This window comes from Vanessa tameamea, chromosome 6 (genome assembly GCF_037043105.1).
Source record: "Vanessa tameamea isolate UH-Manoa-2023 chromosome 6, ilVanTame1 primary haplotype, whole genome shotgun sequence".
Taxonomy (NCBI): Eukaryota; Metazoa; Arthropoda; class Insecta; order Lepidoptera; family Nymphalidae; genus Vanessa; species Vanessa tameamea.
The window spans coordinates 4,107,759-4,124,822 of NC_087314.1; the positions used below are offsets into that span (position 1 = coordinate 4,107,759).

The 17,064-nt window shown below is 31.6% G+C and overlaps 1 protein-coding gene across 4 annotated transcripts in view; it reads right to left on the reverse strand.

Moving 5' to 3' along the window:
- Positions 1-5,881: 5,881 nt before the first annotated feature.
- LOC113393533 (very long chain fatty acid elongase 7-like) overlaps positions 5,882-17,064 on the reverse strand; it is a 52,546-nt gene continuing 41,363 nt past the window's right edge. For all 4 annotated transcript variants that reach the window (XM_026630479.2, XM_026630476.2, XM_026630477.2 and 1 more), the window contains 2 exons: positions 8,582-8,646; positions 5,882-7,675 (listed from right to left, as the gene is read on the reverse strand). In XM_026630479.2, coding sequence (XP_026486264.2) covers positions 7,363-7,675; positions 8,582-8,646 — 378 coding nt within the window. In that variant the 3' untranslated portion in view covers positions 5,882-7,362. The remainder of the gene's footprint in view (positions 7,676-8,581; positions 8,647-17,064) is intronic.

Below are 17,064 nucleotides of genomic sequence, written 5' to 3' on the forward strand. Positions count from 1 at the left end.
GCTTAGAACAGATAAAGTATTTATGACATTTTAGAAATAAGGCTTTCATAATTTACACTGTAACGGTTCAGTGAGTTGAGTAGTTGAATGATTCTTTAGGAAATATACACACATTACAAAAATATCCAAAAAATAATTTCAGTAGCAATTTTGTAAGATTATATTAGTGATAAATTTTAAAATCAGATTAAATAGGTACTGTTTGAATTTTATAAACTTTAATATTATGAATACGTCGCAGCCAACTTGCTTAATTAGCCTTTTAACGGCTTAGCGATTTTATGAAACGGCCCCGTTTAGTAAAATGGCTAGGCTGTTAATTAAAAGGCTAAATAAGCAAGTTGCCTTCGTCATATACACTTTTGAAGGACTAGACAATGACAATCCTTTTTTTTATATCAATCTATATTGTACGGGATACCTATCTAAAGCAGATATGACGAGGATAACATTCCACGGCCTACTGTATATGTTATTCAATTGTCTCCTTGGTGGCTAACTTATAAGGCTGTATATTACGACGTGTTGGCTTAAAAATATTGGGTAAATTTTTGAGATTATCTGTTAAAAATTCTAAGTAACATATTCGGGGTTAGAAAGTTGACGTTACATTCCTACTTCTCGTAAAGCACCTGCGCCTGATCTCTGCTCAGGCGTATCGGATTACCAACCCATCAGATTATGTGTAGGAATATAGTGCACGCATTCATGTACACACACACATTACCAGTATTCATTTTATATTCAGCACTCTTAAGTTAAATATCTCAAATCACTATAATATTTTTAACAAGCTGTGTCCGCGACTTCGTGCACGTTTTATTTTAACAAAAATGTTATTGTTGTAGCCTAAGTTGCTCCTTATTACAACAGCTATCTGCCAGTGAAAGTCTCGTCAAAATTGGTCCAGCCGTTCCAGAGATTAGCCGGAACCAACAGACACACAAAAATTTAAAAAAAAATGTTATTTTGTATATGTACTGTGTACATACATTTACATTTAGTATAAAACGGTTATTTTAATATTACAAACAGACACTCCAATTTTATTATATGTATAGATTTGTGTTTAGGAAAATCTCAGTATGAAATAATTCTATCTAATGATTTAGTTATAACAATATGATAAGCTTTCCATTATGCCCTGCGCAGTTGGCTAGTCCGTTGATAATGATCGCCGTGGAAGAATTTGGTCATAAGTATGTTATTATTTTATTATTATCGTTTATTATATATTAAGCCACCTGATGGTAAAGCTGTAAGAAATGTTAATCATTCCTTACATCGCCTATGCGCCAACTAAGATATTATGTCTCTAGTTATACCGGCTCACTCATCCTTCAAAACTTTAATACTATTATACTTTTTAGCGGCGGTATCCAATGTGGGTGATACCTACCCAGACGAGCTTGCACAAAGCCCTATCACCAATATAAAATTATTTAATCAATAAAAATATATAATCGGTAAATATCTTATTTGCATAAACATACCTAAAGCGAAGCGAACTTGAAACAGGTCAATATAAGTATAGTTCAAATTTCGTATTTACTACATAAGTTCACAAATTAATTTTACTTTGTACCAAGTATTACGATATCAAACATTTAAATCTCTGTTTGTATGTGTTGTATTGTTATCGGACCCTTGGGATTACGTTTGTTAGGGTCTATAAGAACATTATTATTATTGTTGCTTTTAAACGGCATTCGAAATCAATAATTTGAAAGTAATTACGTAATATTGATTTAAAAACAATTGGAGTTCGAAGGACTTGAGAATTAAAAATATAGTTTTATCGTCATACTAATTATATAAAATATAATATGATAGGGTAACTAGGTTAACAGTAAAGTATCTCAAGATGATGATAATGATGTCATAACTACAATTTACTGTATCATATAGTCAAAATATTAAAGAACAAAAATAGTATATTTGTATGTGGTAGGAACACAGCGAATTGTACTAAAGAATCGTCAATATTTGACGGAAATTACATTTCGGATATTTTTTTTATAATTGTATGCTCGTACAGACGGAATAGACGGACGGACGGTACGTTTCATTCCGTCAGGTGAATATTAACTACACTTGATTACACAATGAAAATTTTAGTCTCATTACTTTTAAATTAATAAACACATGCATATTATTCTTCATTTAGAAATTATCATATCAATTTTTATTTGTTTGATTATAATATTAGATATTATATAACTAATTATAATATAACCATTTTTAATTCAAAATACATTGAATGTACAACCTCCTTAAATTGACACCGATAATAACAATAATGTAATTAACATAATTATAGACTACTTAGCAGAATCGGCTCACGTTGCTGTGGCTACGTTAGAACATTGTACATTTAATTCTATTTTATGATAATGTGTACGCTGAATATAATCAGAGCCGGACCGTAAGTTTAGGGGGCCCTGGGCTAAAACTACTTAGGGGCCCACCTAAGACATATCTGAACTTAGACTTGAATTAAATTGATTGAATGGGTTTGATTAATTGCAGGACTCGCAGGGCTGCAAACCATACCTTGGCTTGACTTAGCTGGGGCCCCCTAGAATCCACGGGGCCCTGGACTGAAGCCCAAAAAGCTATATGGTAGATCCGGCCCTGAATATAATGTTACCATGTCAAAGTATTAAACGGTTTTTGCGTATAGTGCGCTAAAAAGACAGTGAGCTCTTTGTAGATATTGTCTTCATCTTGTAGATATTTATAGATAAAAGATGGCATAAAATATTCAATGGTAGCGACATCTATGATTCATTTTTGTACTAAAAATGCGGACGATAAACGAACTAAGTTTAAAGTAGTCCAACGCTTCCGTAGTTCAATTATTAACAAATAGATGTCGTGATTATATTTAAAAAAAATTACATGGTGCGTGATTTTATAAATTGTCATAATTTAGAATTTATCACAAAAGGAGGAGAATGAAAGTCGTTCGGTACTATGACAAGAAGAAGCATTAAAAGATTGGTCATTAGTCAAGATATTTTATGTTTTGTCTTGAATAAAGACAAGTAGCGATTCTTTGTATTGTTGTATTTCAGATTGAATGGTGGAACAACAGGCACAAGGGACATAGTAACTTAGTTCCCATGGTTGGTGGCTCATTGAAGATGTAAGGAATGATTAAAATGTCTTACGGCGCCCATATTTATGGACGGTGGTAACAAATAACCATCAAGTGGCCTATTTAAACGTTCGTCTACCTGTTTCATGAAAAAAAAAACTCTTCTGGTTTGATAATAGTTAATCTTTCAAATTTTTTCACTAGAAATAATAAAGAATATTGTTTTCTAAGCTGCATACTATTTATACCTATTGTACAGTCAGGGTAAGAAAAGGTTCGTCACCTTAATGTCTATTTTTGTGTGCTCAGTATGAGCGATAATCTGCTTTACCGATTGAGTATGACATATTGATTGCAATGTACACTATTTGAACCTAGTTATCATACTATGTTAGTTTAATTTTATGTGCAGTTTTCTGTTTAATGCATTAGTTTCAAAAGTTACTAAGAGTTTACGACTTGATAAAGGAATTAATTTGAAAACTGACGAAGGTTTTCTTACTCTGACTGTACATTATAACGTCTTATGGGTAGTCAAGTATTTTGAAAGCAAGTACTTTCAAACTGCAACAAAGATTTCGTCAGTACAACAGTCGTACGCCTAACAAGTCTCTCAGTACGAAGTTTAACAAACCAAAGTTAGGCTACTTTACACTGAGCCACTGCTGTAACATTCAATTTCAGTGGTTTTATTATGAAGTTATTTATTATTAATAATTTGTGTTCTTATTTTTTATTTCTTTATATAAGAAATATTAACCAATCATAACATTTCGTTTCCAACTATATATTTTTTTTCAAGCTAAATAATCTTCTAAATTTATATTTATATTTAAGTCCACTACCAGGTTTTAAAGGCAAGGCAATAAAACCCTGCGATGACTATCATGGATTGATATCATATAACTGGACTGGCCTGGACTAGGGGGAACTGTAGTACCACTTCTCACTCTCTTCTATTTCTTCTCTGTTTTAGTTTTTTTATAATTTTTTTAGTAGTTCAAATTCGACCGTCACGATTATTTTAAAGTTGTGGAGAGCCTTCGGCTTTAAACTCCAAGAACCTTTGGTTATTTATACGTCTAGATGGACTGTCAAAGTTCAAAAAGCGTCGAAAATAATAGTGCCCAATAATTCAATTCTTAGTTTAATGGCTTTTAGTTGCGCCGGCAGGGCACAGATTATTTCGTCAATGTCACGTAGGATGGAGAAGACACGAAAGAGATTGATCGGTACGATTGAGGTACCAACTCAATTAAATTTTGAAGACTAGCATAGTAGTAACAATTTCCTTGTTAATCCTTAACCTAGAACAACACAAACATTAAGGGTTAATAATAATTTTTAGTACTCTAAACTATATATACCTAATAAGATATAACATTTACTTGGACGTGCCCAATTATTGTCCAGTGGTACAGTAGTATGACATTTGACGATTGTCACACCACGGTAATAAAGTTGGCTAGTTTGTTTTTGATCTTTTCTAGTGAGTTAAACGTATTATATAGATATATAATTCAGTCATACCAGACGTGACATTCATTCTGCCTATGCCGTAGGCTTTACCATTGGCTTATTTTTCTGTTAAATATACATGACCATCTGTCATTTTTAGGTGGCCGAAAAGACTAGTTGCACAGCGAACAACGCCACCCAAGTAATGTATACTACTCTCCGAATGAAATGTCCAATTTTAATATATTTTCGCTCAAACAAACATCGGCATTGTCTTGCTAACGGTGACGTTTCACTTAAGTTAAATACTTAAAGATGAAAAATCACACTTCATTGTTGAAACTTACTAACTGGTAACTGTTAGAAACTTTAATGTAAATACGTAAACGCGCTACCTCAAGTGTAGTGCCGTGATAATAGGACGAAGTATTTATGACGCCGACTCTTTAAAGCATCATATTGAAATATGTGATACATTCTAATAATGTCATTTTTTCTTAGTCTATTTTTCAATATTATTGGAGAGACTGCGAAAATTTTTAATTTCGATAAATAATGCATATTACTCAATACAATTAAATATAAAAAGCCGCCAAGTGTGAGGCGGACTCACCCAGAAGGGTTCCGTAGCAGCAAGTAACATAATATAAAAGTTCTTGTCGTTCGTTGTAACTTTGATTGATGTTTTAATAGTAGTATTTTTTTTAAAATTAAGTTAACATTATAATTGCGTACCTAAATGATGGATTTAGAACTAACTATGTATATGCGAGCCCATATAGGCTTGAGATAGCTAAACAAGCTAATAGGCACCTATTACAGATTTATTATTAGAAAATAATGGTCCACGGTTTATGCATAAGTTTTATGTTTATGAAATTAAATGTTCGTATTTTTTATTTTTATATTTGAGTCGATGGAATGAAAGGTAATTTGCAGTTAACGATTTATGACGTATTAAAAAAAAAACTACTTACTAGATCTCGTTCAAACCAATTTTCGGTGGAAGTTTGCATGGTAATAAAGAATACTTTGTTTTTTTAACTGTGGCAATACTTTTGTGTTTTTTTTGTTACCGGTGACCACAATCAACCTAGTTTTCGCTGTGAGGTGAGCAAGGGTTACTATTGACTATTAACAATATCTCGTAGTAATTAAGTTATTTATATCTTTAACGTAGAATTATACATACGGCTTACGACCTTTTGGTTAATTGATATAAAGACAAATTTAAGATTGTTTTGTTCATAACATTTTACTTACACAGGTGAGTAGGCATAATAAGTTTTGCCTTTGCCATTCAGGTAAAAATAAAAAAGTACATTCGATGTTTAAATATATTTTATTTATGTAAAAAAGTGTACATTTAAAATATAGTCTTAAATTTTCTTATTCTAAATCCAATATATTTATAGAATTACAATATTTGAGCTACAACTGACTGGTATACGTTGCACACACTAATTTAATATTATACATAAAATTGCCAACATTAAAACATTTCTAAACATTTACTTCCACCGGGAACTATAATATGTATAACATCATTATATACATTGTATAATTACGTATAGTTGTATAACAATAATATAACTTAATTTTGATAAAAATTTTTTGTAATACTGTTAACGCTGGATAATACGATTATTAAAAATAATGTTTTATGCAGCGTTTGTTATATTATATATTTAGAATATTTATTTGTTTGTGTTAAAGAATACAAGTTTCGATTTTTTTTTTCTATCAACTGGTATTTTGTAAATAGCATCTTTCAAATGTCGCATTATAATTCCTTATATATTATTTACGGTATGATTTAAAATATCCCTTACCTAATAATATGATGAAAAAAACTTATTAAATGGGACGCAGATCAATCGAACCAAGGACCATCACACACGCATACTTATAATATTTACATTTACGCCTAAGATTAAATAAAGCTATATATTGGACGAATTTTATGTAGAGGACGGAAGACTATGAGGTAGATTAATTTAAGTCGCGTAAATAGAAAGAAAAAAGTATAATGCGTAATAATATAAAAATATTAGATAGCACCATTAGAGATTTTAGTAAAAAATAAAATAATAAAGAATTATAGACACATTATAATACAATAAGAAAAATCACACTGGACTAACGGCTTTAATATCAATGGATTACCCTATAGAAGTTTTAAGGCGGTGTTACTTAAACATTGCTGTCTCCTTCTTTCAAATGTAAATTAAATGATGAGAGAAAGAGAAAACAATGTTTAACTAAACAGCCGCTTAACAACTATTATAAGAAAATCCGTTTATTATAAAATCATTGTCAGCGGTTTTCAATTTTATTACCACAATCAAATCGTTTAAGTTTTATTGATTCAATAAAAGATAAACGCATTCAAATCTATGTAATGACTTTATATAAATGAAATATTCAAATCATTTGTATTCGAATTTTGGTTTGATAATTAAAAATAGAATTCGTTAATTCTTATTAATTGAATTATATGGCAAAAAAACGTCACAAGAAGTTTTTAATGCAGTCGAAATATAATCGTTTAATTTGTGATTTCTTATAGATATCGATTTTGTCGTTTTTAAACGGAACTTCATTTATAATTTAAAAAAAAAATCTTATTGAAAACAGTTTCAGATAAAACAATTCCAACGTTCAAAGAACATCAATAATATAAATTCGATTGTTTATATTTAACTGAGCATTAATTGTATAACCATTTCTGTAACAAAGTCTTTGTACCGTATTAAAAGTAAATTATTTACAAAGTCTTTCGTTTTCCACAATCACTATTTTGTTTATTGCACTTTTTCTTTCATACCGAGATGGTTTATGTAGCCGTTTGTTAGATTTATGTCGTTAATGAATGCATCGGATGAATGTAATTCGTCCATGTAACTATTGGTTATGTTTTCATAAGCGTTTGCTCTATCTATTGGGTTAACTGAAACGTGTCCATTTGCGTTAGCGTGTCCATTCGTAATGTAGCCATTAGTGACGTTAACATCCACTGTCGTTTTTGGTTTATCTTTTTTATACGCTTGCACGTAGAAGTTTGTGAACAGAACAATGAAGATGGATGAATGCAGTATCAGGCCCGAGGCGATGAATCTGGAAAATAAATAATTTGAAATTAATTGCGGAACATTTGATTAACTTTCTATGTTGCGTTTTCGATGCGAATACCTTTATGCGGTGGCGTTGCATGTGTTTCATTTTATGATATCCAAAGTAAAACATGTAATTTTATGATTCAAATACAAATTGTTATTCTATTTTAGAAGTATAAAAATGAAACTTGTAATACTTTCGTCTCTGGACTTTTAATATTGAAGTCACGTTTTAATAACATAATAATGAATCAAGATATTACAATTTTTTTTTACTAAGTACTTATACAAAAAAAATTAAAGATCGTATAAGCAACGAAATTATTTAACTTACTATATTTATTCAACCTCTCAAATTAAATTCTATTTTTTTTTAATTCAAAAAATAGTATAGCATTATTAAGAATAGGGATTAGTATCAATCAGTCATCGTCACACTTTTCTAGTCAAGGGTCACACATATGTATATGGCACCGCCACCGTGTACTAGTCAATAATTAAATAGTTTACACTAACAATGAATTGATATAGGTACCAAACCTATTTCGTACTTCGCATTTGAAATAGCAAAAAAAAAAGAGGCAAGTTGGCCCTGTGGTTAGAACGCGTGCATCTTAACCGATGATTTCGGGTTCAAACCCAGGCAAACACCACTGAATTTTCATGTGCTTAATTTGTATTTATAATTCATCTCGTGCTCGGCGGTGAAGGAAAACATCGTGAGGAAACCTGCATGTGTCTAATTTCAACGAAATTCTGCCATATGTGTATTCCACCAACCCGCATTGGAGTAGCGTGGTGGAATATGCTCCAAACCTTCTCCTCAAAGGGAGAGGAGGCCTTAGCCCAGCAGTGGGACATTTACAGGCTGCTAATGTAAAAAAAACGAGTCATTAATAAAACGTACTTTGGGTATCCACAGTCGTATACCAGTGCGCTTATGGAGTGGAAGAGCACCATGAAGAATTGCATCTGAAAAAGGAAAAAATGTCATTGTTAATAATAATAATTACCATTAAACCTTTTATTAATATTATAAAGGCGAAAGTTCGTACGTATGGATTATTTGTTACTATTTCACGTAATAACTACTGAATAGATTTTAATGAAGCTTTACAATAATATAGCTTATACATTTGAATAACATCAAGGCTATAATTTATAATGGTTTTGTCTGAATAAAATCTGACAACCAACCCTTAAAATTTGTATTTTATAAAAAAAAAACAAATGTAAACGATTCATCTTCTACTGACAAGAGATGGTTGGGGATTCTGGAGCAGTTCATATTGTATTACTATATTTTTGTAACGGTAAGCGGATGGTAACATCCGCTTAAGGTAAGTTGTCATTAACCTCCATAGACAATGGCGCCGTAAGAAATATTAACCGTTCCGTAAATGTTCAACGAAACTTGGTAACTAAGCTGCCTCGTGTCTGTACTTATATTAAATATTGCTGTGTGGCGGTAGAACTTTAGACAAATGGGTGGTACCCAAACCCCTACCATGTTTATCATTTAATTTTAATTACGTTAATATTTATAATTATAGGTCATAATTACATCTATTTTAGTTAACTTGGATAACAGCCATAACAGTATTCAATTACAATTTACAAAATATAATTGAACAATTTACTTGTGTGCTTGCGAAATATTTCAAGCCATTGAACCGTGCTGTCGTACTTGCGACGTATTGACATTTATTAAATTGTAAAAAAGGTGACTTTATACATATAATTTTCGGAGTATTTAACTTCAGTATACAACGTACCATCCATCCATGTATCTAGATAACTACTGTATTTATCAGTATAATAGGTATGATTCGTTATCGAAACGTCGTATATGGTTTTTGCGTCGCCCATTGTTCTATGCTATTAACCTTCACACATGTCACCAACAAGAAAACAAAGTTTCAACGCAATCGAATAATTAAAAAATTATACATAATTGCGTAAGATAAATAAGACGTAAAGTAATAATTACTTGCATTTAATAACTACGTATACCGTTTATTATAGACTCAATTTCATATTTGATTGCCTCGTTCATCTAATGGGTAGATATAAGGTCACAGCTCTCAAGGTCCTCGGTTCAAACCCCAGGCTCGATAAAAAGTCATTGGGTTTTCTATCGAAAAATTCTCAATAACAGTTCGGAGTTTGCAGTTGGAAGTATGTACACCGGGAGGGTACTTTGAAAATGTACGTAAAGCCGTTGACCCTGCGCCTGAACTCTTTTCTATCGTGTCAGATTTGAGAGTGAACCTGTGTTAGCACAGACACTTGTGCACTATAAAATATCCTACGAAGTTGATTGGTCTCTTGAGATTAGTCTTCGTTGCCAAACGAAATCATCACGTCTACAATCATAGTAGAAAAATATTCCATATTTTTTCATTCAACATCATTACAATCAACTGTTTATAATACATGAAATTTAAATATGGAACACGTATTTCAAATATGCAGTATTATTCTGTAAGAACTAAGTTTATATTTCACTTATGAAATTTTAATAACCTTCTTACGGCGACATGCTATTTAAATGCGTGTAAGGTTTATACGTTTTAATTATAATCAATGTTATATATAACTTTCTGAAATTTCACGATCGTGTTCCGGGGTCAATAACTAACTGAATAGTGCTACTGTACTTGACCACACTCAATAAATAATTATTTAATAAAATAACGATTGTATTGCGTGTAAGAATGGTGTTACGATCGATTAAAATTTCTAAATTCATTGTAATAAAATACCGGCAAATGAAAATCAACCTTGAATTTGAAAAAGTTTAAATGATATAACATATTTAATTTTAAAGTGAGAATTGTTGGAAGAATTGAATTTGGAAGACGTGAAAAAGCAATTACTTCAAAATCTTTAGAATGGATAGATTCAGTTGTTACTGATACATTGTGTATGAGTTAATCAGTGCTCAGTATATTCACATATAGTATAAAGCCTAAACTGTTTGGTCTAGAAGCATAATTTTTTGCACAGACGCTCCGTAATGTAGCTAACTTGGAAATAGTTTGCGTAAATGTATCCCTTAATTAAATAGATAATAGAATGTATGGTATTCCTCTGATTTTTCTGTCAGCGCTTTTCAGCAACTTATACTCTAAGGGAGTTAAATGTAAAGTCAGGTGACCCTGACTTCAATTGTTTTTAAAAACGAGCAGGATTCAATGAAAGAAATATAGGTTTATCTTATTAATGTCGAAGATATTCTTCGCCGCGACCAAATATTAAAACAGATGATATGAGCATAGCCGGTGACCAAAAACTGTGACATTTGTGAAAGGTTGCATGGTTTCTATGACGTCTCCGAATCTACCGTGAGCTAGTTAGTCTAATAATTTAATGGGAAAAGCGTAAACATTTCAAAACCGGTCGAGTTGAAGTGCGAGGGTTCGATTTCTTTATCGGATTGGATGGACAGATTATACAAATGTCAGAATCTCTTCTTATGCGAGGTTTCTCACGATGCGTTGGCGATTGTATATGTGTCAATACAAATTTAACACTTGAAGCAAAGAACTATTTGCATTTATATTATTGAGATATTTATGAGTGTGTGTTTAGAAATATCAAAATAGTGAAAGTATTTTTTTTGTCCCGCTTTCGTTCCTCAACTTCTCGTTAAAACGTATGATAATTACAGACAGAGAGACGGAGGTTGGTTCTAATACGTATATGAAACGAAAATCTATTTTGCAAAGCCGTAGGCAACTAGTAATGAATACGAAAAAGAAATGCCATCAAATTCCGCGATAGATAACGTTACACAACAATAAATATATTTTACCAACATTTTTAGACATAAAAATATTTACCTACTTCTACTTTACAAGCATAGCAGTACGAGCTTCTTTGTTAATAAATATTCATATAACTTTCCACTTAATAAGTAAAATTAAACTGGTTTTAATTTTATACGCAATGTTCTTAGAACAATTAAAAAAAAAAAAAATTACGAGTCTGTAACGATTTCAAGATCGTTTATTTTCGATACCAATGTTGTGATGTCAATTCATGGTTTTTTATTTATATAGGCAATCGTTATGCTCGAAATCACGTCCGTTCATAATAATTGGTTAGATTTCAATCGAAGAAGCTTTCTCGATGAATAACTACGAGGCCGAAATAACTAACCATAATGCAATTGACGAATACGGGTCATTTATTTTAGCTATGTATACGTTACTATAAAAGGGTACTATTTTACTGGAAAATCTTAAGATTTACCATAGTTCGAGCTTTAACAGTAACATATATTTATTTCCATTCAAATTTCTTATAGTGTTTTTAGCATTAATTAATAATGACTACAATTTAAATAATGTTTTTTTTTTCTTATCAGAATAACTAAGCTTTTACGCTTATTTTAAAAAACTTGTTTACCAAAAGCATTCCAATACTATGGTGAAATTCTATCGAACTTGTAGGCTTAGTTTTCGTTTAGGCCTTAGTGACCTACATACGAGTGAGTATAAGGGGACATTCTTGCCATGTCAAATGGTTACCGTATAAAATAATTAGGAAATTTAAGTAATATGATTTAACACAGCCAAATCACATAATTTTAAGCTGAATACTTTTATAATGTCAGTTATTCATATAATACTAGGGGGTTCCCCGCGAAACTTCGCGTTTATTCAAAATATTTTTTCGGGATTTCGGAATCTATGACAGATTTTGTTTAGATTTCATTGTAAACTGCAAGGCACTCATTTACAAAAATGATGTAACCTCATTTAAATGAAAATTTTAATATCAAATAATATACTAATTTTTTTTTATTATTAGTTTAGTTAGAATTGGAGTTTGTCGAAAACATAAATTGTTTTTTTGGTAAACTTTGCTTTTGTTAAAATCTCGAGCCGGCCAGTAACTTTTTTCAAAAGATATTCTTTGTTAATTCGTAATAATTTAGTAAAATACCATCAATAATCCTCCTTAACTTTCTGAACATCTACGGCTGGAGGTCTTCAAAATGAGACCATAACCATTTTTTATATCCTGCTATCGCCTTATAACTATATATTATACTGGGACAAAAATCGGCTTACGCTATTAATATGTAAGATAACAATTCTTAAAGCTAAATGCACATCCAGGTAGAATGTAATTATTACGAAAGTAAGTCTGTTTATTTGTGAGACTTATACGTAGCTCAACCCATCACAGGTGATACACACGTTGTCAGGGATACAGAAATGAAAAAAATCCAATTGAACAAAGAATAAAGATAAACAAACTAGATTTACGTATAATAAAATATTATTCCACTTATATATACTTTAAAATTACTTTCAAAGTTTCATTAAAAAATAAAATATTTCAATAAAAATAAAAAATTAAATAAAAAAAGCATTGTCGTCTATCAAAATTTTTTTTCAAAATCCAAAATTAATATCATATATTATTCAAGCTCTCGACCGAGGATATCGCCTAAATTCGATGTCAAATTTTGTTCATTTGACTTTTGTCGTTTTGTGTTTGGAATAAGTTATAGCGTATATTAGCTTTTCCCTTTTGGATTGGATTGGGGGGGGGGGGGGATTTTTTGTTCATTAATAACGATAAATATAAACGAATAAAATGCTTTAAAGACAAAGAGTCGTTATTAATTTATCGATCTAGGTGAAAACTTAAAATGTTTACTTTAGCAAGGAAGAAATGCAACATTTTTTTTAGTTTATCCGTTGGTGCCCACACTGGGTAAACCTCTGTTGACCAGAAGTTCATTTTTAATATATACGAATATTTGCAAATCCCGGCGATTTGTCCTCATGGATTTATATTTTGTTGAATTGTATATTTTCACTATTATCGAATTAATTGACGACCCAAATAAATGGTCGAGGTGTGCACGAGCCTTAATGCTTATAAAAAAGTAAACTTGCCACGAACTTTCTAGTTTCGTCATATTAAATTTGACAATAATTACCCTAACGGTGCGATTCTATAAGAATTCACTTCGTATCTCACTGGTGACAACCGACTTACGGCGATACGCCATTTTGATACGTGTATTCTTAAATATCATAGTCAATGTCGTATATCACCGTCTGATATTGTACGCTCTTGTACTATGGTGTTCGAGTTTCTTCTTACAGAATAACTCTAGAGAATATTCATTGTTGCATCTTGTCAAAATGCTTTCTTTTTGTTTTCGTGTAGGTACTTTTACTTTTTATTCCGTCAGAAGAATAGAAATGACACGTAGTCTTTTTTATGGTGACAATACAAAATAACTAAAATAAACGAGCCAACTTTATTATCTTAGTGGGCTTGACATTCGCTAAACGTCATACTTTACTAGTTTGCGTGCGTTGGTACTTAGTAGCCAACTGTTGACCACTATTTCTTTCGACGCGTTCTCAGTTTTCTTTATAAATAATCAAATGCGTAATATTTGTTTGCACATTTAGACCTTTTCATAAGAGTAAAAATAATTAATTTCCAACACAATACAAATCTATCATTGATTAGGGCGGTCAATATACCTAAATGATATATTTATATATATATATTAATTGATGAATGATGAATCTATTGAGGTTTTTATGGGTTTCATAGATCGCAATTGCGACCCTCATTCTTTGTGGGCAGCTAATGCCAAACAATACCCAAATTTAACAAAGTTTGCCAAAATCTACCTTTCTGCACTTTGCAGCAGGATGTATAGCGACAGACTTTTTTCTGAAGCTGGCCTAATTTATGAAGAGAAACGCAACCGCCTGCTACCTCTCAATGCAGAGAGATTAGTATTAGCACTAATTCATTTATTTGGTTTATATTACATTAATTTACTATTGTGTGATTAGAAAGACTAACTAAAGAATTACTAAAAATATGTTTCTTTTATCCAGTTTTTTTTATTCAGCCGGATGTCTATCCGGTATTCGAATAGTAGCTATCCGGTATTCGGCCGGATAGTATTATGGCGGCCGGATAGGCCGGATACCGGATAGTTACCGGATATCCGTTTCATCTCTATTATCGACTTCTCTATATTTTGAGAGTCTTCATAGTTTAGGTATATGTGTGTGTATGCGTGTTTATTTTTCGTAGGTTCTTTTACGCTATGATCATAAATACTAATAAAAAGGCTAAATCAAGTTAATAAACATGCACTTGTTTACACAGATGTAACGTTAATTATATTATCATATCGAATTAAATTAGCGATAGGTCGATATCATCAATTTGACGACCTCCGTGGTTGAGTAGTGTGTACACCGGTTTTCATGGGTACGCCACTCCGAGGTCCCGGGTTCGATTCCCGGCCGAGTCGTTGTAGAAAAAGTTCATTAGTTTTCTATACTGTCTTGGGTCTGTTTGTGGTACCGTCGTTACTTCTGATTTTTCATAATGTTATGGAATGAAATGCTTTAGCTACTTACATTGGGATCAGAGTAATGTATGTGATGTTGTCCAAAGGTCCAATCAATTGATCTCGAGATATGCGAGACGCTGCGTTCGTGTGTGTACACGCAAGCATGCACACAAACGCACACTTTTATTTATGTTTTGGCAACATTATACATTCTTCTAATATATTATGAACTCGTAATATTCAAATTAGAACTATTATATCAAAATTTCTAATATATAGGCGGTTATAAGGAAATAATTTCCTTTTGAAAGTTGTTTTATAATAAATAATATTACGCGTAAAAATAGACAGTTAGTAAGAATTTGATTAATGGTTCTATTTTAATATTATAAATGTAATTTTTTTATCTTTGTTACTCAATCCCTCAAAAACGGCTCAACGGATTCGAATGAAGTTTAGAATAGAGATAGCTTATGCCCTGGTTTACTAATTAGGTTACTTACCGCGTGATAAAAAAAGGTCTTATTCACGGGTGAAGCCGAGGATTGAACGGCTTTGTTCAAACATTTGGTCACGATTAGAATAAAATTTAAAAATTGAATTTGTATGCAACCTTTTTGATGCAAAAATGTTTTACTTCTGCCAAGAGTTGTGATTCGGATGCGATTTAATTTACTAACTATTTATCAAAACCAGATTTATTTAACATCTTAGTTAATTTCGACTTCAATACTTGTTCTCCTGAAGGTATTGTCAGGTAAATAAATAAATGTATTGAAAGTTATAGCTTTATAACGTCCTACTACTTTGCTAAGGAAGAGGAACTACTCCTTTAAAGGAAAATTTATATGTGTGAGAGATCCAACCGATACGAGTTTCTTCACGATGATATAATTCAGAGCCAATCACGAGCCTCAATAAATTAATCTTATGCAAACTCCCTGTGGTTGCCTGGACTTGAGCCTGCGTCATCAAAATATTTCATGAATTGTTCCGCTCCAAAAGTGGCACTTTGATTATGAATGAAAATTAAACAACCATGTCATATTAATAAATTCTATAATTAGAATTTTGGAATGGTTGGTTATTGTATTACGAAGTGATTAATCGAGAAAGGTTCCAGTCAAATATAATGCATAAGATTATGAGGATTAATTTTGTTTTCATGGAATTGGTAACTTTTCTATCCATTATAATTAAGGATTTCATAATTTCCATTATAATTTCCAACTCCTACGATAGTAAGAGTAGGGATGATAATAGCTAAGCATTATAACGATAAGTTCTTGCTAATCCGACGATCAAGGAATAGCTGTGAGTTTAAGGTATCTAAGTGCCTTTACACCGTTAAGTAAGGCTAGGGCATGTTTATAGCTAGTAGCAGCGTGGCGGAATACACGTCTTTTTGCTTAATAGTCGAGGAGGCTTTTGCTTCGAAGATGGATACGATACATTCCTTTTTTATTCCATCTCATCTCAACTTCAATGAATCATTTCTATGGAATAATTACGTGGACGTGCAAATGGGCCACCTGATGGCAAGTGGTCGCCACTGCCTATGGATATTTGCGCATCTTGGGAACTAAGATGTTATATCCTTTGTCCCTGTATTTACACTGGCATACTCACTCCTCGAACAGGAACACAACAGTATATGAATTGCTGCTTAGCAGTAGAATATATGATGACAGGGACACATCAGCAGCCTTATTCTATAAAATGTGTGAGCAAATATGTGTGCGTAGAATTATATACCTAGAGGAAAAATAGGATATTTGTTTATATTATAGTAACATCGTTATTAGGCTTAGTGTATTGGTGTAATATGTGTTTTGGTTTTTCATTATTGAACGGTCTTAGAGTATGAAACTGGTATATTCTCTTTAAATGTTTATGTATCGATAAAAATAAAAAAAGAAACATTCTTGTAAGAAGAAGAACTTAAAATTTTGTAAAAAGACGTAAATTCAACAAAAATCGTAATTAACTTTCTACAGTTAACACAGACAGTTACTACAGTTGAAATCGGATACTCA